This window comes from Dermacentor variabilis, chromosome 4, assembly GCF_050947875.1.
Source record: "Dermacentor variabilis isolate Ectoservices chromosome 4, ASM5094787v1, whole genome shotgun sequence".
NCBI lineage: Eukaryota > Metazoa > Arthropoda > Arachnida > Ixodida > Ixodidae > Dermacentor > Dermacentor variabilis.
The window spans coordinates 34071488-34093636 of record NC_134571.1 but is presented as its reverse complement, the minus strand read 5'-3'; the positions used below and the strand labels follow the sequence as shown (position 1 = coordinate 34093636).

At 43.8% G+C, this 22149-nt stretch overlaps 2 protein-coding genes across 4 annotated transcripts in view; one reads left to right on the top strand and one right to left on the bottom strand.

The window, feature by feature from the left end:
- Positions 1-317: 317 nt before the first annotated feature.
- On the bottom strand, positions 318-15947 carry dos (daughter of sevenless). 2 transcript variants are annotated; one of them, XM_075688622.1, is made up of 7 exons: positions 15634-15947; positions 13417-13545; positions 11563-11722; positions 7803-9182; positions 5962-6034; positions 5749-5839; positions 318-2708 (listed from the first exon to the last, which is right to left on the bottom strand). In XM_075688622.1, the coding sequence occupies exons 1-7, from the start codon at positions 15694-15696 to the stop codon at positions 2469-2471; spliced, it is 2136 nt and encodes a 711-aa protein (XP_075544737.1). In that variant the 5' UTR covers positions 15697-15947; the 3' UTR covers positions 318-2468. The 2 variants fall into 2 exon arrangements, with proteins under 2 accessions (XP_075544737.1, XP_075544736.1); XM_075688621.1 differs by lacking the exon at positions 15634-15947 and adding an exon at positions 14839-15571.
- Positions 15948-15986: 39 nt separating this feature from the next.
- Positions 15987-22149, top strand: part of LOC142578918 (calpain-D-like) — a 29282-nt gene continuing 23119 nt past the window's right edge. For both annotated transcript variants that reach the window (XM_075688618.1, XM_075688619.1), the window contains exons 1-3: positions 15987-16586; positions 18506-20153; positions 20625-20811. In XM_075688618.1, coding sequence (XP_075544733.1) covers positions 16351-16586; positions 18506-20153; positions 20625-20811 — 2071 coding nt within the window. In that variant the 5' untranslated portion in view covers positions 15987-16350. The remainder of the gene's footprint in view (positions 16587-18505; positions 20154-20624; positions 20812-22149) is intronic.

The window sequence follows — 22149 nt, the reverse complement described above, 5'->3', positions numbered from 1 at the left end:
GCAGGAAACCTGATCAAAATTGGTGCAGCGCTGTCCAGAAAAACGATTTCTCCATTCCTATGTATTTAGATAGAAGCTCTCGAGCTCAAGCTTGCCACTGAAGACTGCTGCTCGAGTCCCTGTGCCAGAGCTCCATATAAATTCAGATTCTTCACAGATAGTGTGCCCTGTAAATGTTGACACAAATAGTTCAAGCCAGGTCAAGCCAAGCAGACTTGGCCAGCTATAGCTGTTGCGTTCCACCTTGGGGGCACCAAGTTAAGGGTAGCAAAAGAAAGCAGCGGTAGCTGCAATGCAAGAAATGGATCTTGTGCACATTGTGATAATAACCAAACCTTTATTACTTTAACCTGAATAATAACACTTGTTCATTGTATGTACAAACATCTGAGCATGCGGCAGTAATGTATATAGCATTCCCACAAGAGAGGGCTCCATACAGTCATGAGTGTAACAGCAACATTATATTGTAAAGGCTGTAAGTAAATATACTAACTGCAGAGCCATTGAAAATGCAGTCAGAACTTTTGTACACTATAGGTAATAACACCCCGAGCCAAATGAACTTTGTTCGAAACACAAGCATTGCATGCACAAATTCCAGTGCATTTTGGTCAGAAATAAGATATTTACGTATAAAGCAAATCTCCACTTTAATTAAAAATGTGCAAGGAGCGATCAAAAAGCACCTGGAAACATGCAGCCCTGTGTTGACGGAGACTGGCACGCTACTTCATCTTTACGGCATGAGTAATGAGCTAATCTGAAAGCACTTTTTTTTGTGTACGTGTGTGTATGTGTGTCGGCAAGGGCAACAGCATATATTTACATCATGTTCTCTTGCAATGATATGCCGATACTGTTTCACTTTAACCTGTGATGCACTGCATGAGAATTTGTGGGTGTATTTCCATGCCTGCATGCATCAGCTGTACCTGCAGAAAGGCATCTGAAGTGTTTGTCTTCCTCTACAGACGTCCTCCTTGCCCTTAATCAGTTAACCATTCATAAGTTCAGCTATGGCCCATGGCTTCCTCTCTAAATGCTTGTTTCAACATGTTTCCGCATGGTCTCTCCCAGATATAAACAAATCCTCATGCAAATTCTTTATTCCTTCAACTAAATTGCCACAGCGAATGTGAAACAGCATCAACACGCTATTTAAAAAGCACACAATGAGAGTGAATGTTGTTATTCTCGACAACTAAAATTTCTTCATTAGCTCATAACACATACCAAAGGCACCCTCCAGTGGCGGAACAGTATACCTCTCTTAAGGCTAGGCCAGCATGTGCCCAGGTACATTTAGACCACTCCTTGCATCGATATAAAGATTTCTTACAGTGCTGTCAACAAGTGCTACACCATGTTCAAGCAACCATATAATTATGGCGATGTCGTCCATTCGTATCAAGGCACATTCGAGTATATTCACAAACACCACGAGCATCAAATTGGTGGCTGATGCCATGCAGCTCACAATGAACACGGTAACAAGTATCACATAGAGCCGGCACAAGAATGACAATGCTGAATGTGTTATTACTGGCAATGGCAACACAGTCACAAGTAAAAGATATGCAACTGACAAACCAACCATGCGGATTTGCTAAAGAAAAAATGGCTGTACAATTGCCCTAACAGATGTCATACTATATACAAGTTGCTTTACAGCAGGCAATGGCATCTGCAATATATGTATAAAAATGCAACTAATGGGAAACTTTCAAATAAATATAAACTCTATAGATTTATTGGTGTTCGTCGTACTCACAAAGGCTCTGCTGTAAAATGGCTACTCAACTTCTCCTCAGAAACAAAAATGCAGCAACCAAAACATGACAGATGTTTTTTTTTTTTTCTTTCTGCATGTCTCTCATAGCAAGTTGACAACTTCACGATAACACAACCTCAACAGCAAATGCAAATACAGTGCCAAGTAAATTGAGTCACAACACACTATTGCTAAAATAAGAGATCGAGTGCTTGATCAGATATGCACATAACTATTATGCGGGATCAATGCACTCCAATGTGCAAGCATGGGAAAAATGCAGCCAACCAAGTAGGCAAGCAAGGATCGTGTCGGCTAAACATGCTTCATATCAAAATAGCCCCTGCTTTGATGACACTAAAATATACAACCTAAACAGGAAAGCATGAACAAGAAATGTTTGGGACAGGGTACCAAACCATCACTACACTTATAACAAGCTATACCTAGGTTTACTTATGGCACACCCCATTACCTGCAATGTCTGTCATGTGGTCAGCTATTATGCTCCAAAGGGTGCAACTTTCAGGCACACAGACACGTTTGTTCAGTTGACTTGAGTGTTTGTTCTGTGGATATCATCGCACATTTTCAGCCTGCTCCTTTCGGTATTTACAACCTTTGATGAGAAGCGTCAATGTGCACTGCAGCTGGCCTCTAATTCACCCTAACAAATGCACTTCAAGGTAACGTTTCACTTGCACGGTTCACCGTCCTTGTGACTGCGATAGGACTCTTCAACGTCCTGCCGTGTTGTGTTGAAGGCCTTGGTCTTGACAAAATCTACTGTTCTGTAAACAGTGCCAGTTCCACCACCGGTGCGCTGCTCTGGTGATCTTGGGCTTTGTGTTGGCCCTGGATCGGAGTCTAAGTCCAAGTCAAGGTACTGGATCTCTGCTTTCTTCTTTGCTCCTGCACTGAGTTGCCTTATGCCCTGCATGAAAACCGCCTGTACTTGTAGCAATGCTTTTATCAAATTCTTTTTTACATAAGCAAAACGTAAGCACTCACAGATTTCATGTCGCCACTCATTTAATCGTCACTTTACCTATCTTAGAAATTTGTATCAATATTTCTACGAACAAGTATTACTTGTCCACGCTATGCTACGATTTTTCTTTTGCTTGTTGGATAACAAAATTGTGTTTGTCAACTAATTTCAGATTATGCAGATGAGATTGGGCACCAATGTATTCTATTATTTGGTCGTTTACCTTCTCCCTGTTATAAAATCAGACAATGAAGGTTTCACGCTTTAAGCCGCAATATTCCACAGTAACATTAAATGCTCCCTGAAATGGTTTGGACAAATTTCGTTGGTGTGTAGGACACAGCTACAGTAGAACATTCATACCACAGTGTAAATGAAGAGTCTCATATTAGGAGAGCTATGGGCGATTACAAGTTACCCTCCTCCCTAACCATGCTTTGCCTCCACAACTCATTTGCGAGCAATAGGGGCTAAGGTGCACCTTCACTGGCTCTGCATCATGATGTGACATCATGTCATCTACTTTCGGTGTCTTGGAGCCAGCACACCAAGCCTCTCAGACCTGGCTATCAATCCCCAGCAAGAGCTCTCCAAGCAGCTAGCGTTGCGAGCGTTTTGTCGCAGCGTCCAATCGCTGCACAAGCAAGGTAATGTGGTAGTATTCCTCCTACGTGAAGTGATAGTCACAAACGCAGAGATCCTGGGGACAATCAGATACTGTCAGCTCGATGCGCTGCTGTCACTTCGCTCGCCTGTTGCCTTGCGGAGGGACATGATGATACGACTTGACATGTTGCCTATCCCTATATTTGCAGCCCACAATGCAATAAGATTGATTCATGGTGCTCGCAAAAAGAAACCTACAGACCAGCACTGACTGCGCAGCTTGCATCAGCATGAAACTTGTAACACAAAGCAGACACTTGCTGTCTGCCGGAAAAGCTTGAGTGTAATGATAAATTGTCATTGTGTACTTTTTTGTCCTTTTTTTAGCAAGAAAATTGAACCAATATTCCAACTATTTATCCCCCCTGTGTAACCAGGAAGAGAAAGGGCCGCTTTCGGAAAATATTAGAATGGGAAAATGCCACGCCAATCATGCAAGTGTAGTCACTTACACCCTTATCGCATGGTTTAGCATTGTCATCCTTATTCTTGCACACTAGTCGCACTGAACTGCAAGAGCAGCTTTTTCTATGAAGAATATGACATTTCCAGAACCTAGAGGTGTGACATAATGTTAACACATATCTCTCGCATTTACCACTAAATGCCCACTAATGTTCCCCTTTCTGCGTCAAAGATGTTCAACACCCTTAAAATAGTAATAGTATACACCCCAAAGGGTGCAACCATATTTAAAAGTGGATGTCACTATTTCCAATACAACAACCTCTTTTCGCTTATTCTTGCGAGGCAGACGACGCATAGTCCTGCAAGCCTGTGGCCTCATGATATCGGGACAACGCAAAGCCACGTTTAAACACACACACACAGTAAGTGCACATTTCGTTCTTTCTTTTCTTTATAATTTAGCTTATGCACGCCAACACATGATACATTAAAAGTAAAGAAAACAATGCTTGTATGACGGGCTTCTAATTAAGTATTACAGATAAATATATAAGCCGGATTACGCTGGGAGAAGCAACGCAACTGCGCTCGCCAGCAGATCCTCTTGGAAGATCAAACACTTTTGATGTACAAGTCACTTCAAGCTCAAGGCGCAGATTTACAAATGATATGGACCTGAGGTGTCGAATCTTCAGCAACTAAAACATCGAAAAGGAGCATAAAAAGCCTGTCATCATGCAATGAGTTGTTGATCAGACCCCCGCCATTAAAAAAAAGAAAGAAGAAAAAGAGGGAGATAGGAGGGAGAGAGACAAAAATTTAAATTATGGGGTTTTACGTGCCAAAACCACTTTCTGATTAGGAGGCACGCCGTAGTGGAGGACTCCGGAAATTTCGACCACCTGGGGTTCTTTAACATGCACCTAAATCTAAGTACCCGGGTGTTTTCGCATTTGGCCCCCATGTAAATGCGGCCGCCGTGGCCGGGATTCGATTCCGCGACCTCGTGCTCAGCAGCCCAACACCATAGCCACTGAGCAACCAAGGCGGGTGAGGGAGAGAGAGAAAAGAGAGAAAGCGTCAGCCTGATGCATTGCTGCCACTCCGCTCGCCTGTTGCTTTACAGAGGGACATGATGTAGCAGCTTGGCATGTCGCCTATCGCTAGATTTGCAGCCCACAATACAACAAGAGCGAGTCATGGTGCTCGCAAAAAGAAACCTACAGACCAGCACTGAGTGCACAGCTTGCATCAGCACAAAACATGTAACACAAAGCAGACGCTTGCTGTGTGGAGGGAAAGCTTGAGTGTAGTGATAAATTGTCATCATGTACTTTTTTGTGTAGTTTTTTAGCAAAACAATTGAACCAATATTCCAAATATTATGAAAAGCATTTGTTCACCATTTGGAAAAATTACTGATGATGCAATGTCAGTAGCCAATCGGATGGCTCGCTCAAATGACGTCGTGCGCCCCTGCTGCACAGCAGATGACGGGGCGGCTGAAAACTCGGGGGAGCGGTGCAGCTGCCATTGGTAGCAAAGTAAATTTTTAGAACCTTATATTAAATTACATGCTGTATGCAGAGCGCATGAGTGTGACACTTAATGACCAGGACCTACCCTAATGACTCTGCATGTTTCTACAAGTTCATCAAAATCATTTCAGGGACCCTTTAATAGTAAACCACATAGTATGCAAGACATATTTCTAATTGGCACATTAGTAAATACAAACGAAAAAAAAAATCTAAAGTTGTAGGTTAAGAAACCCTGGCTATTTTTATTTTATTTTATTACTTCTTAGCTACTTCACAAGGTGCTAGAATTTGTGATGAACAACACAGCATACAACCCAAGGCGACCAACATCACCGAGAAAATGTACCAGAAGTGCTGAAAACACATACCGGGTCATCGTTTGTGGAGTTTCGTCGGCTACTGCTGGCATTTGACCAGCTATCTTCATCAGGTGCCAGCAAGTCACCTTTACTTCTCTGCCTGCACATAAGGAGAATAAGAAAGGAAAAAAATAAAGAAAAAAGAGTCAGTTGAAGGAAACAGAGAAAGTATATAAATAAAACTGTACTATGTATGCAAATTAAAGCAGATGTTCCCTGCACCTTGGCCTGCTGGGAGTGGTGTGGCTGCGGCTTCTGTTCGCAGGAGGAGGAGCTAGAGGAAACACATGGCCACCTGGAACAAGCAGATTGGTCTACTACCAGTGTGCACACACTACTAACCGGACTTTCAGGCTCTTCAAACAAGCATAACAATGATTGAACACAATACATGTACTATAGGTAACGTCGCCGAAACATGGCAGCTATGACATTTTTCCGGCTCCTGCAATCGCCTACAGACCATGCGGCCCACAAGAGTACAGCCTCAGAGGAAACGTTGCTTGGGTGTGGATTTGGACACCACCTATAGAACGGCCAATACTGGCAGGAGACAGAACATTAAATATTCGAACCTTGATATAAGGAATTTATAATTATTTGACAAAAATAACCAAATCAAGAATGTTTATAGGCAGATAGAAAATAATACTGAAAATTCAGTGCGTGATATTTGTGACACCTAATGTTAAAGGAAGTCAAGTACTACACTCGCTTACTGCATAATCACCAAAGTTCAGCAAAAAATTGCGATAGCTCGACTACATAACTGAATGCCACGTCAACTATGCTAATCAAACAGGCAAGTGCAGTCAACATTGCGAAAACAATGTATACTACACACAGTGTTGCTTCATATGCATATAAAATCTTGCAAACGTGACTAGTGACCTCGAGCAACAACTGAGTGCATAAAATAGTGGCAGGAGCTATCACAGTCAAGAAAATAGCTATGTGGGTGGACAACAATCGCACCACGTTTATTATATCTGTTTATCCTTAGCGATTCAGTGCTTCTTCATGGCACCAGCATGCTGGCTGCCACTCTTAAGGCATCAATGTCTTATTATAAATTTAATGCATAGATTTTAAGGACAAGCACTGCACTAAGAGCCGCATCACAGTAACAACTTCTTAGTGACAAGTTTTATCTGGAGTGCTACTTACCATGCTAACAGCATTTGCATTAATATCTATGGAGAATTACATAAAACTTCATGTGTGCAATAAAAATCGTTCCCACTCCAGTTCCCCAGGTAGCTTCAGGTTTCCCAAGCCAAATTGGGCACACAGCTCACAATGGACCCAAGTTGCGTGGAATATCTTGCATACTGCACTGTATGTAAAAAAATATTTTGAAGAGGATTTCAAAATATTTTGAATGATCAACAGCAATTCTGAACTGGCTTGAGACAATGAACTCTTATGTTTACTATGTTGGAACCTAAGAAAACAACAAGACAGCATTTCTTTTTTAACATCAGTTTTAGAGTACAAAGCTCGACAAGAAAAACTTGGAACAGTGGCATGAACTAACAATCATTTTAAATCAGAACAAACACTGCCGCATCTATAGCTGCATGTGGTCGAAGACAAAAAATAATTTCAACCGTAAACACATGGCACCTTGTCAATCCCCTCTTTCTCTCCTCCTTTCTGTCTAATATCTTTCTCTTCAAAAAACAGATATAAATATTATCATATATCACTTTCCAGCATTCTCTATGTAAGGTCTATTTCCTTCAGTGACAGCACAATAGTGCAAATGCATAGTAGTACAACAGACGTACAAGTCACTTCAATGGTACAGATGCCCTCATAAACATATTTCTCTCTCCCCTCGCATATGCCTTAACAATATGTACCACTTTCCAGCCTGTCATCTACATGCCTGATAATAGTGGTTCCTTCAAACTACGCAGTGCAGAAACACCAGAAAGCATGCACTGCCCAATTTACTGAGTTGTTGTTGATCTTCAATGTTACAACCATCCAACAATGTAAACGAATTAGCCCCAATTGCCACCTGTTTAATACATCAGTAAGAGGCAAGATGGGCCCACCTGGTGAGGTACCTTCAGTTGAAGCTTTTCTTGGCTTCAGGCCACGGTTTATGGCAGGTGGCACAGCAGTGAGGTTGGGTGTACCGGGACTAGTAGAGGAGACATTGGCATAGGCACCAGGGGGCAGCTGTTGCACCTCTGCATCGTCCTTTGCCACAAACTCTGTGAATGATGGCTTGTACTCATAGTTGAAGACATTTTCCCTGCTACTGAATGTCCCTACAGGAGCATTGCAGTAAGCATGTTTCCTCGAACCTGGTGCTGCTGGGGCAGGGACTGATAAGCTTAAGCCATCAGGACTCAGTGAGGACTTTGGAAAATCATATGTCTCGTCCAGCGAGAGGCGTGGAGGAAGCGGGATGCCACTGGATGTCGTTCTAGGCACCGGCTCTGCTGACCTCGGCAGGTCGTACAGCTCATACGGTCCCCTGGATGGTGCTGCAGGAACGTCGTAAGCCTCGTGTCGCAGCACATGCTGTGGACACGGAGGAACACTGTAACCATCACGCATTCCACCAGCCGAACGTGGCACATCGTACGAGTCCTGCTGCAACATTCGTGGTGGCTGTGAGGGAGGTGGAGGCACGTCGTAACAACTGGCCACTGGCCGGATCCGGATGTTGGGTGGTTTTGGTGGCCGTGGAGGTATGACTTCATCGCCTGTGATGTCTGCTGCACTGCCTGCATTTTGGGAGGCAGAGGAAGGCCGTGTGGCAGATGGCCGGTCATAGGACTCTTCGGTAGCATCCTGCCTGGTAAGTGGTGCAGGAGGCACTGCCATTCCAGCACGTCCCGCTTTACGCAGAGTGAGGCCAGCCCTGCCAAGGGTATCCCCATTGTACACATTACTGCTCTGAGAAGCAGCCGGCTCAACGACATCTTCCCGACTGCTCGTAGGTCGCAGTGGAGGCACAGGGTCATAGCTCATTGCTTGGCTACTGGTAGCCATTCCTGGCAGTGAAGAGTCTTTTGGATACGTGTTCCAGTTGACCTTAGGGGCTGGTACAGTGGAGTCGAGAAGACTGGCACCTCTCAGTTCACGCATGGGCTTCTCCGGAGGCCGTGGCATTCGGCACATAGCATCCATAACAGGATCTGGAGATGTTCTGCCTGTGCTGCATCGAGGGGTGTCATAAAAATCGACCAGTTGGGTCTCGGGACATGACTGTGGAAGCCCATTACCGACAGGCTTTCCAGTAATGCATTCACTGATAGGAATATATGGATTGGAGTCATCGTTTGAAAGGCTACTTGGATGGTCAGCAGCTGCAGAGAGTGGGGGTGGTGCAGGCTCTGCAGGAGTTGGGCTTTCATCACTTGGCAAAGACTGTTTGGGAGGCTCTGACGATGGCTCAGCTTTTGCTTCTTCCGAGGCGCCCTCTGTGGTTTAAAAAATTGCGCAAGGACAAGAAAGCCAAGTTGTCATTCCAAGTTCCACAATATAGGCATGTTGGCTTGATGTTGGCATACAGTAGAAGAGGAAAAAAATACAGCAAGCTATGTAACATATCTAATTAAAGGTACTTAAATAGCCTTAGATAGTAGTTGAGCATATGAATGGCTAGTCAAAAATTGCGTCTCCATTTCTGTGCCGGGGATGCAATTGGGTTTCCATAACCATAAATACAGCATAACAAGCATAATACAGCATAACCATACAGCAGAAGTATACCAAGTATACAGCTGCAGTGAGAACCAGAAGCAAGAGTTCTTTCTTGACCTTAAGATGAAACAAGACCATGCACTCCCAAACAGCAAAACTGGGGTACATGACCTGCAAACCTGTGCAAATACTAACACAGTGCTGCTGTTAACAAATGAGGCTCGAACAGGAAAATTCAAATCAGAATGGAATATCACAATATTAAAGGATTGTGTTTGAAGTAAAGGACATATTAGCACGTATGACAGCTTTAACGTGCAGTACACTGTACAATTTTGGGGAAAATTAATGGCACCCTTAAGCAAAACCAGTCCACGAAATTTTCATTGTGTGTCCTTGTTTAATTATTTAAGCCATGGACGAGTCTCACTCAATTACAATTTCTTCAATAAAGTTTCGAGGACGAGTCTGTCTCATCCACGTGTTTAACCGCTCTTTTTAAGTTCCAGTAATGGGCCAGGCTGGTTCAATCTATTTTTACCTTCTGGGAGTTCCCTCTTTGGCCACCAAGGGGCTTAGACTCCTTTCATTAGGTTCGTTCAGTAGAGATGTTAAAAACATGCCAGTCACGTGCTGCTGTGCCCGTCGTGAAAGTGCGGCTTACATTTAGTTGAGTTGTCAAGCCCCAAAGTTCATTTGCTTCTGCATGAAAGCACTGACAGTGATGGAAGTATTCTTAGTTCTGTAGACACATCCGAACACTCTGATGTCACCAACTACGATGATAGTTTTGATATGGCATTGCAGTGAACAAAGTTAGGAGGATGGAAACTTCTGCCAGCGCCTCCTCATTTTACATTTCGTGTACTATTTGCAGACAAAAGTTGTGAATTTACTACATCCATCCATATATATATACTTTGAACCTGCAAAAAATTTGCCATCCAGATGTGCAATAAAAAAAATTCATCTTCTGGACACATTTTGGGATTTTTCGTCAGCACAAAGGTTAAGCTAAGCTGCAAGAAATTCTGTTTGTCCATGACAGCATATGACATGGTATGTCACATAGTTTTCTCACCTGTTTAAATGTTGACGGGCTACAAGAAAGTGGAGGCATTCAGAGCAGACATACAAGAGTGGTATTCTCAAGTGATCACTTTCGGGAGATAGTTTCATATTTTCACATGACTTGGTACCAGGTGCATCCACATATACGGCCGACAGCGTTTCTAACACAGTACCAGGAGTGCCGCAAGCCATTTACTTCAACACGTCCAGTGCCGGGTCTCACAAAATTGAAACCGCCTACGAAAGTGGTTGCCCAAGAATACCGCACCAAAACTGCTAACTTCAATGCATGGCTTTTTTTTCAAATGGGGCTCGATTACACTATTTGTACATAGATAACACTCAGGAAAAAAAAAAATGGTGGCTAGTGCACACTAAACCACATAAAAATTATACTAATTATTTTCCAAACGAGGATAATAATGAAGACGAAATTAGAGAAGACAACGACAATCTTAAATAAGATGTGACCCTTGGCTGGCTTTCCATTGCAGCATATATGGGTGTAAGCCCCCATTACCAAAGTTCTATGTTGTGTCACAACACAGAAATAATAATACGAGGGTGATTATTTAAGACAATAGCTAGATTGGGTCCTGTGTGCATGAGAAAGCAATCACTATACATGTATAGAAAGAGAATAACCATCTTTTAATGCCATTTCGTGTATGCACAGGAGTAGGAAACAATATTATTTTAATGTATGCACAGCACATTTGATCCTTCATGAAGATTACCTATGTTGACATGTACATCTACAGACATATGCAATATGAACTGCAACACCGGTGCCCGTGGTCAAAGGGGCTCCAAGGCTGTACGGCTACACAGACACAGGGTAAGTTCCAGACCTAAACACAGCTTCAATTAGCGGTATTTATTAAACCTCTATTTCCCATGTCAGGGTCGTCGCGCAGCCCTGGAGCCCCTTTGACTACGAACAAGGGTGACGCAAGTCATATTGCATGCAACTGTACATGTGTATTTGTGCCCTGTTTCAAATAAGGTTATTTTCCAAACTTAACATTTCTTAACAAACTTAACCGTCACATCAACAAGGCCAAACCTCTATTCTCACTGCCTCACCTGTTTCAACCTGCATGCGTAGGCCGCAGACCTTACAGATGCAGTCCACCCAGTTATTCATGATCGCTTCTGAATCAGCCACAAGATAGTATGTTCGCTTCGATGTCTTTATGTCAAACATGTACTTGGACTTTGTCACCACCTCCAGCTCAGCATCCACCTGAAGGGCACACGCATTAACAACTTTCACAAGTGTTTTTGGGCAAACACTTGGAGCACATAGACTGCATCAGCTTAACAAAAACCAAACCAGGCAGGTACTCAGTTTTATTGCGAAGGAAAGTGCCAATTAGTGCTACACAAAGCTATGTCCCATAATGTGTCAGAAAGGCTCTGCAGGAAAGCAGCAAACAGAAGCCCAAACACCAATGCACTCATGCCAGGTTTTAGGTATACATATCCAAAAGCAAATTTTGAGAAGCTTAATAGCAATTATTAGCACAATTTATAATGCCAAATACAGTAAAAATTTATCAAAAAGAAAAGAAAAAATGAATACAATGTGCTATCTTTAACAGCATATTCACCTAAACACATTCTATATTCCACTAAGGCTAATGCTTACAATACTGGGTCGCAATAATGTAAAACTATTCCACTTTGATACTAGAAGGGAAACTTGGGCGAGTTGGTAGCATAACTCATGTTTTGGAATATAACAGCACTAAACAGACAAGAACATAGGCAAAGAAGAAAAATTTTCTTCTTTGCATAAGTCCTTGTCTTTTTAGCACTCTTACTTTCCAAGCAATCTATTCTACTTTGAATTTATTCCACAGCTGCCATTAGCCCTCTATGATTGGTCAAAATTTTCTGGGAAATGTGCACTTTGCTTGTCTGTCAGGCAAAATGGGCACTGCCTTAAAAATTTTAACCAATCACAGAGGGCTAATTATGGATGTGGAATGAGTTCAAAATGGAATAGATTTATGTTATCACGACCCTGAATGTCACATTCTCGGATTAAATACTTTGACATTTTAGTAAAACCTTCAGTCTCCAAAAAACACACATATGAGGTTTGCAAGATGTTTTTTAATAAAACTTCGGAAACCCTTCTAGTACACAATCTTTAACAAATATTAGCTCTTGATAGCCTTGTAATTTATGAGAACAAGCAACAAATGCCATTTAGCTTACTATTCTTATCATCTATGAGCCATGCTGCAGCATTGTAGCATGTCTGTCATAATGGTACACATGCAAACAGCAGTGCACATGTTAAACATGGCAATATTAGCACACTTGTCTACATGAGGATAAGTGTTAGGCAGTAACTGCACCAAGAACCTCAGGATATGCAAAATGTTCTCTTGGACACTGATGCACAGCCCTTGCAAAATGTTTTAGAGTCAGTGGACATCTATGGCAGTACAGTTTTGAACCACTTCACTAAAAGAAAGCACTGTACCTGACTGCAAATGTGTCCAAAACACAGGAGGCAAGTAAAAAAGTTATCTTCACGACTTTGATAAGTCTCAAATTATGGTGGTTGCACACAAGTACAGCATTCAAAAGTGCAAAGCGAAATACGCAAGTACGTTGCTGCTGGCTGTTTTAAGCACTGTGCACTGCTTTCTTTGAGATATGCTGCTTGATACTTAACCATTCTGCACTCAGGCATAAGTCACGTACATGAACAGAAAAAAAAAAACAGTACATAAAGGCCAAAACTTTCAAATGCACAGATACGAGCTTGCCAACAGTTCTGAAACAAGCACACAGTTCTTTTTTTTTTTTTTCAATTGCACAATGCACATGCGTTGGCTGCCAAATTATTTTATACATTTTGCTACAGATGCGACATTCCTCAAATGATTGCAGTCGATTTAGTAGTACAAGAGGTTAGCCCACCTGGTCACACTGGTCAAGATCAATGGTGCCTTTTAGCTTCCTGTAGGTCTGGTCTGTGTAGTACTCTAGAACATACTGCTGCGGAACTTGGCCGGATGGTCGCAGGACGAACCAACGTCGCCTCCACTTCTGTAAGAAGGGTGGTCACATAAAGACCAACATTAAGTTGTTAAACAAGGGTAATTGAGCAGACGCAGCTGGTCCCTTTTCTTACAGACACTGTTGCTCTAAACATGCTTTTTCATTGCAACCAACCTGCTACATCTTCCGTCTGCATGAATAGAAGCATGGACAGAAAAAAGCCAATGAGAATGCAAACAAAGCATAAGTACATGGGAGTGCGATATTCAATCACTCTGCTGCTGATTTCGAGCATGGTGTAGTCTCAAATGTACATTTTTTAGTTTGAACCAATCAACCATTACAAAGAGAGGCGAACCTGGAAGTACAACAAGTTTTGGTTGTCTTTAACTTGTTCACACTTAGATTTATTTTGTAGTGCAGAGGACTGAACCTGAAGTGAAAAACCTATAAGTATTTTTCTTTTCGTATGCTCACGTATAAACTTCTCATATTTCCTGCGACGAAACCATGTCGCATAGCATTACAATGCAAGCCAAGAATAAAAATTTGAGATGAGAAGCAGTTGTGTTCTGTCTCTATCAGTTTTTTTTTTTTTTGGTTTTACAGTAAAAACTTTCATTATGTAATTGACGCAATATATATGTCATGTTCATAGCGTGACAGCTACTGTTTGAAAAAGGAACAAAACGTGTGATGTGACTTAGCAGGGCTATGCACAAAGCTGCAATCAGCATTTTAATTTTATGCACTTTGCTAATTCTTTATAGTATAATGAAAAAATAATTTACTGTAGCACATGTTAATGAATAGTTACAGCAATAACGCACAAGGCAAAAAGTAATGGACAGTACAAGAAATTGGAAGAAGCAACATAGCGCATACACCCCTCACTATTTATACAGTCTCTCATACTGTTTAGCACGCTACAGTACTGTTGACCACCTCGTCAAACGTTTAGCAACAAATGTCTCGCTCATCTTGTGCATCTGCCAGTTCACCATTCATGCTGCCTAATTGTCGAGTAGAAGCTACTGAATGTTTAATGAAATAAGATGTACCTGATCTGGAAGTCTACCTAAGGATTTTAAACTTTGGAATATCTTTAAATTTAAAACAACATGTTACATTGTATGGTTCGATGTTACTTCATGCTTGTACGCACAATATTCTGTAACAAAACCTGCTACTAAAGACAAAAGGAAACACCTGAAAGCAATTATTGGAAAGGGTAAAAGCATGAAATGGAACAACGCAGTACACAACGCCTTTATAATTATGCTTCCTTTTTCTCCGGTTGTGAAAATCTGTGTGAGCAAATGTGTAAATGGTAGCACTTACACGGGCACGGAGTGCTGGTGAAATGCTTTTGGAGGCTTTATCAGTAGCCGCAAATAGGCCGTTGCGCCCACGGCGCATCGACAGACTGCCACCACACAGTTCCGCTTTGATACAGTCTTATCAGGAAGGCACTCATTGTTCCGTCTCGGCCCTTTGCCGACGTTTCCGTGCGCCGAACTCGCTCACATGCTCTCTTTTCCAGTTATTCCTCACAAGTTATTCCTTACAATTCTAAATCTCACGCAATAAAGGAAAATATATGCAGCTACATGGATTTTCTTTTTCTTGCTCGATCAGCCGATGACAACCAGTCTGTCATTTGTTGTCACGTAATAACAGAGTGGCGCGCGCACTGAACATTTTGTTGCAGACTCCCTTATTAGCGCGTTGTTCTGTTTACAACATACACAAGATAACTGGCATAAGTAGCTAACGATCGGCAGCTCGGCTACAACCACATGTAGAAGTACGTCGAACAGCTGACGCGCCCGCCACAGAACTGCGCGTGCTCCCTACCGCGATGAGTCAGAGATGTACATGTATGTGACTGTAACTTCAAGGTAAACGAGGTGCTCGTCAAACAATACAAGGCGTAGACGACGAAAGGACGCGAACGAAACAGAACGCGCCGACCGAAACCCAGACGTGTTGATGTACCGCTCTCCCCCAACAGACCGATGAGACTGAAGAGGTGTCAATGGTTCCAACACACCATGAAGACAGCACTTGAAAAAGCAAAGCGCAGACAATGGCTGGTACGGGCAAAAACACATCCTGCTACCGCGGTTAGCTTACCGCACGTCGGATCCTGCGCTCGGGCGGCGATTTCACAAGCCATCCTTCGTAGACAACCTCCATGGCACCGTTTTGGGTGCGAAGACACTTGTTCCTCTTGAGCTTCCTAAGATCGATCGTTCGTGTAAGTGAAAAGGATCGAAGTACGCATGAAATTCATCATCGAAGCACTGTCACGCGTCTTATTGGCTCCGTGAGGCCACGTTACTACGAGTTTAATTGCGACTCGATCCGTCCGTACGGACCCGTAAACCTACCCCTAGCCCGCCTCGCCCCCTCTGATGCATCATGCCGGAAGTCATTACGCACGCACACCCGTTTGCTCTCGACAGTTTTTCACATCTCTGAAAATCAATGTTCGAGCAATCATTTCTGTAGTCATTAACGCAAATTTTGGGCGATATTTTGTACACTGAGTCAAAGTACGAGAAGAAACTAGGAACAGCGGGCGCGAAGCCGCCTATCGTGCACTGGGTGAACTAACGAGCTAGCGATGTGCTGTGATTGCTGTGATGTGCTAGCGACGCGCACAGAACAGAACCAAATCAACAAGGATCTGCTGTGTAATCCTTGACTGTTGTCGAGTAGCCCTAAGATCGCAATGATCCGGAGAATGTGGGCCCCGTTCAGTTACTGTATCCGCGGTCGTCGGAAACTGAAGCCACTTTCTTAATTTCGTACTCGCTACACGACGCGCAGTCGGGTCGTAAATGCGCGATGGGCTCCAACGCTTCCGTATTGCAATGGCACTGCAAAAACTGTACCTCCATAAACCCGACAGACAGCGGATCCTGCATACGCTGCGGCGCAAGTCGAACGGTGCCCGAAGACGACGATGCATCCAGGGAACCATTGCCCCAAAACTCCAAGGACGGGTCTTCGAAATTCACTCTAACATCACGTCGCGTGGAGAGCCGAGTGGACCCTGGAGCGTTTTCTGTTGCTCCTGAAAGGTAATCCGTAATGTAGTGCTTCGAACCTGCATGCGATCCAGCATGACTGTGTTTTCAAGAGAAATAAATAAAAAATACAGCAAACAAATTGCACATTCAATAAACGTTGTATGAGAAAACCAGTGCATGTTATTTCTGTTGCAGTTAATCGGTCTGCTGAATGGCAGATTAAGCACGCACTACGTTTGCGATGGGCACAGGTACAGTACATACACTGTTGAGCAGCTGCTGGGTTAGCGGTCCAAATCGCCTATGTCCTAGCATCTCTAAGCACATCGCCAAGGCTATTTACATATTGCACTTTGTGTATTCTAGCGAAGCAGAGTGCGCACGCACAGTCAACACGAACGTTACTTTTATTTTTATATAATTTTTTTTAACAGCGAACAATTTGTCAAAGGCGCCCGCAGTAGCATGCGCTTGCCGTAGTCGGCTTATTGATCGTGCACCGTGAATCGCAGCATTTAAACTTGGGGAAACAGCACTCAGGCGCATGTAGTATAGCCCGTCGAACAAGGCACATAAACGAAAAGTGTTCGGCAAGAAGCACGCGCGAGACGCGGAGCGGATCGATTGTGCGTCACAGCTGATCAACTTACGAGGGTTTCGAGTCGCCTCTGTTTTGTTGCCTCCCGAATGCTTGGCGCCGTGCTGCGAAGCGTTTTGGTGCTGCGTGCCTTTCTTTCGGCACTCTCTTCAGGAATGCACACCAGAGAACGGGCTTAACTAACTTTGCGTAGTTCACACCGACGAGTTCCGTGATAAAAGGCGGCTATCCTCACCCACGTCGTATCCACCAACCGCGACACTGCGTGTATCTGTTTTCGGCTTTTCCCGACGCCGGTACGAGCGGTATCGTCGCCGCGTCGGCGCGACCGAAGGACGCGATGCATGCGTCAACCGACGACGGGCGGGTTGTAACAGGACGGCAACGCCGCCCACGCCCACTTCAGAGCGCTGCGCTTCACGCAAACGTAGAAACAAGCGCCTACGCTAAATCTACTGTCAATTGAACCGCATATCAAACCGTAGTTTGGACGAAAGAGCTTTTACCTGCACTTCCAAATTCGGTTGATGACCCCTTATTTTGACGACAGCAGCGTGTTTTATAGAAGAAACTTTTCCAATGTCTCTAACACTTAGCCTGTTGAAAAACACATAGCAATGCAGTACGCTTGGGGCACTCGTTGACTGTGGTCTGCCAATATTTTCTGGTGTCGAGTCTGACATCTCTAATCACCATTTCGACCATTTTGACAGTGCAGGCGGCAAAGCTATGCTCCCTAAAATAGAGGCTGTACCGACACATTCAAAGATTGCCAGCGACAGAGTCCTACTCTTTGACGCATGGTGTCATGAGTACATCACTGCAAAAAATGAATAATTAAATAATTACTGTGATAATAAAAGGAAAATTTTCCTCGTTGCAGCAATGTGGTGTGACTTAGAGCATAATACAGGTTTTCATTGCTTCACATACTGTACATCTTTATCAGTTCATTATGCATGCATATTATCACCGTGCATGTTGAAAAAGTTCTCAGTATTAAAAAATATATAGAACTTATCCCTTCAGGTTAAAAATCAGAACTTCTCATTTGTTCATATCGTGATATTGTTCTTATATCGCTAGTATATTTACACACATTGTTTCAATAATATATGTAAATTGATGCTTATTTTCATGGCTACTACTGAATGTGTGCCAGAAACTTGATTGCAACTGCTTCTTTAAATGTAGTTTGCAGTGAAGTTAATATAGTGTGGAGCAACTGTGGGCAATATTAATTCTTTGCTCCACATTCTTCCATATTAGGCATGAACATGCAAATTTATTTACTGTTAGCAGAGGTCCTCCACACATCTTAAACCTTCTCTCTCTCTCTTCTTCCCTTGTTCCCCTGTACAAAACATATCAGGAACCTGAGCGAGAACTCTGAACAGCACATCTATGACTTACCCTGTGATGATAACACTGAAACTTCTGAAAAACAGGAGAAAAAGCCCCGGTGCATAAGTTGGCATGGATTGCCAGATGAAGATGACTCCGTCATAGATGATATTCCCGATGACCTGCCCCTACCCCCACCTCCAGAAGATGCAGATGACACAACGGATTCTTCAGGAGAATCTGCTAAAGACGATGAGCCCTTGTATGTAGAGCTTTCCCAGTGCCTGTCTGAGGATGCTAGTGGTCTTAATAGCAATGGTGTTGTAGCAGGTGAAGTTGTTATCAACAAGAACTCTCCAGCAAACTATCTAGACCACACATTTGTCAAGTGCATCAAGAAGAAGAAGCCAAAAAAAGATGAACCTGCTGATCCAGGTACACCACCACGGCTCAGCGAAAAGTGGTACTGCTTCCAGTGCCAAGAATGGAATTCCTTGTCTAATAAGGTTTGTGTGGCTTGTGGAGAGCCATTCTGCGATGACATTGTTGCCACGGGAACTTTAAATGGGAAAACACTAGGTCGTGACACAACAATCAGTTCAGCAGATTATGCGACACCGCCAGAAAGCCCATCTTCTCTCATCCCAACGATTGAGGAGCCACCACGACATAGGCAACAGCCACTCATTCGACGAGCTTTGAACCGTCTGTTCAGGCTGAGTGCAGAAGGTGGTGCACTCGTGTCGGCTATAGCCAATGCCCATTCCGCAGATGACGTAACACTTCTGGATTCCCCATGGGTGTGCAAGCGATGCTCACGGCATAATGAGGCATCATGTGCAAAGTGCCCTGGCTGTGGGCTGTCCCGCATGCCAGCAGCAACCTTTCCACTGTTGCTACCACGCAATGCGTTCAGCCTTGGCTTTCTCGCTGAAGTTTTGGGTTCTCAGAAGCGCCATTTTACAGCGCGACGAAGCCGCTCACTTTCTGAAGTAAAAGGAACTCAGACATTAGATGGACGCAAAAGCTCTCCATCAAGCCCTGCTACCGGTAATGGCCTGGCTGCTCCCAAGGAGGACATGTGGATGTGTTCAGGATGCTCATTCGCTCACAACCCATCTTCGGCCTCGAACTGTGAAGTGTGTGGGACATCTGATGGTCGTGGTACCATTTCGCGCTGGGTCTGTGTGAAGTGCACATTAATCAATCCGGGCCAGGACCGATTTTGCAGTGCCTGTGGTGGCTCCAAGCTAAATAGTGTGGCAGCAAAACGTTACCAGACACTCAAGCCTCATGAGAGTTGGGTGTGTCCTCACTGCACCTTGCGTAACCCAAACCACCTTGCTGAATGCTGTGCATGCAGCACCCAGCGGCCACCACTAATTAATGTTGGCACAGCACGAGCCAGCACTCGCAACCGACGCATGACAAAATTGCTCGGGGAGCCCGGTGAAGATGCTTGGGAATGCCCGTCGTGTACATTTCTCAACTCTGGCCCCCACGCAGCTTGCGAAATGTGCTGCACATCACGTAGCCTTGTGTCCCTTCGACCGGAGGCTGCACGGCCGCGAGGTGCCACAGGGCGTGGCGAAAGTGAACTCATGGAAGAGCTACGCCGCATTGAAGAAAGCGAGGCACGAGAGCGGTGGGACCACATAGTCTCATTCTGTAAAGCGGTGAGTACAACATGGGCATCCAGCTTTTGTTGTTTCAGTTTCTTAGTCAAGCACATCTTAAAATAATGTCTCTGAAGGACAACACGAATTAAATGATAAGATGGCTGGGAAACATTAGTTCAAGCAACTGCTGAGGTTAACTGCTGAGGTAAACATGATACTAGAAGTAGAGACTTAGATATCTGTACGCTACCCTCAGCATTGTAGATATGTGTTATGTGTGCCTTTATCTCAGTTTTTGCTAGAACATCGCTTTAAATTAGCAGATTCCGCACTTTTTCATGGCAAAGTAGAGACTAGCTTGATTTGTTGTACTTTATCACCTACTAGTACAAACTGAAATCAATCTGACTTGCTCTAACCAAAGCACATTTATGAAGAGTGCTTCCTGTTAACTCATTGGTGTTCACAACTCTGGTGTAACAACTTGTGCTAGTAAATTTATTTTGCTATAAATGTGTTACTTTGCAGAATCGGGAGCCCTTTGTGGACGACTCATTTCCACCTCTGCTGAAGTCACTGTACTACAATCCTGATGAGCCAAGGGAAGAAATTGCAGTCAAATGGCTTCGCCCATTTGAAATAACCTGTGACCCCAAGGAATCCAAGATATCGTGGACCGTATTCCGAACCCCAATGCCATCTGACATATCCCAAGGTCAGCCCTGTCACCTAAACTTCTCTTTCCCCACACCTTTGCCCCAGTTGTGGAGTAGCAAGCCAGAGATGTACTCCTCTGGCTGACCTCTCCACATTTCTTATCATTAAACTGCTCTGTCTCTTTCACAAGGTCAGCATGACTGACAATACAGTCGAATCCTGCAACAACGAAATTTTCGCGACAGCAAAATATTTTCGTATGTCCAGCAAAATGCCATAGGATTCAATGTATTTTGTACCTCTCTGCAACAAAATGTCGCTGTACTACAATCCCGCAACAACGAAATTTGCCGGTGCACAAACCCGCATATTACCTACTCGCATAGGGCTAGCAGGCTCCAAAATGTCCTCAAATGTAATTGTTATGCACTAAAATTGTGTAAAGTACCACCTCATTACACTTTTGTGGGCTCCGCCATTTTTGTTTACAAAAACAACCAAGCATCAGAAGCGATCACATGTACTGGAAACACGTCATGGCCACCATCTTGTTTGTTGATCGCCCATTTGAAGTGGCATGCATGTTGCTACCGACATGTGACAGCGGTTTTTGCATACCTACTAGGGGAGATCGTAGATCGTTGTTCAAAATGCACATTGAATTGCGTTCCCCGCGACTGATGACACGGCGCAGCCCAGGCCAATCACGTGAGGCAAAACTGAATGCAAACTGAATGTGCATTTCGAAGAACAATTGCCTATCGTGGCAGTGCACTGTATAATGTGAGCCTTGGTGATAAAAATATGGCAAAAACAAGGAAATCCACTTCCCACCAACATGGGATTGTTTGTGGCACTTGAGATTCCGGTTGCAGCATGGAGCACGTGCCATGCATTGAGCCATGATTGAGCGATCATATGGGAATATGTGTACCTTTGCTTCAAAAACGCTGGTTTTGGTGCCACCCAACAGGCATCACATGCAAATTTGGCACTGGACGTAGATTTGCGCAAAGGGCCCATAATCTCGATCGTTTGCTTTAGGGTACACGAGATACAATAAATTCAGCGCTCAGCACTGCACAGCATGCGCTGGAGAAATGCTGCTGCATGCACTGTCGCTCTGCATCCGGTGCCAAGTTATGCAAAATCTCGCAAAAGTGATTGTATCTCTGAAAGCAATTAACCGAGAATACTGCTCATTGGCAGTACTGCCACTGCTGGTCGACGCACACGGTGCACTTTGTACTGTCGGCAGTGCGGTTCTATATCCTCAAGCAAAGCTTGCCAAAGTAGGCTAATGGAATGTTGACCGTGAAGTCTTGTTCTGCGATGCATTACGTATCTGTGCCGTCTCTTTTCGCGACAATGAGATTCTTGTGAAAGTGAATTTTTT

What these genes read in the sequence shown, in the direction of transcription:
- dos (XM_075688621.1), bottom strand. Translation starts at nt 14,916, where the DNA reads ATGCGCCGTGGGCGCAACGGCCTATTTGCGGCTACTGATAAAGCCTCC. An exon ending in AACTGAAGGTACCTCACCAG is followed by an intron (nt 6,035 to 7,802) that starts GTGGGCCCATCT and finishes TGCTTGTTCCAG; the next exon opens with GTGGCCATGTGTTTCCTCTA. An exon ending in ACTCCACAAACGATGACCCG is followed by an intron (nt 2,709 to 5,748) that starts GTATGTGTTTTC and finishes GTTTTCATGCAG; the next exon opens with GGCATAAGGCAACTCAGTGC.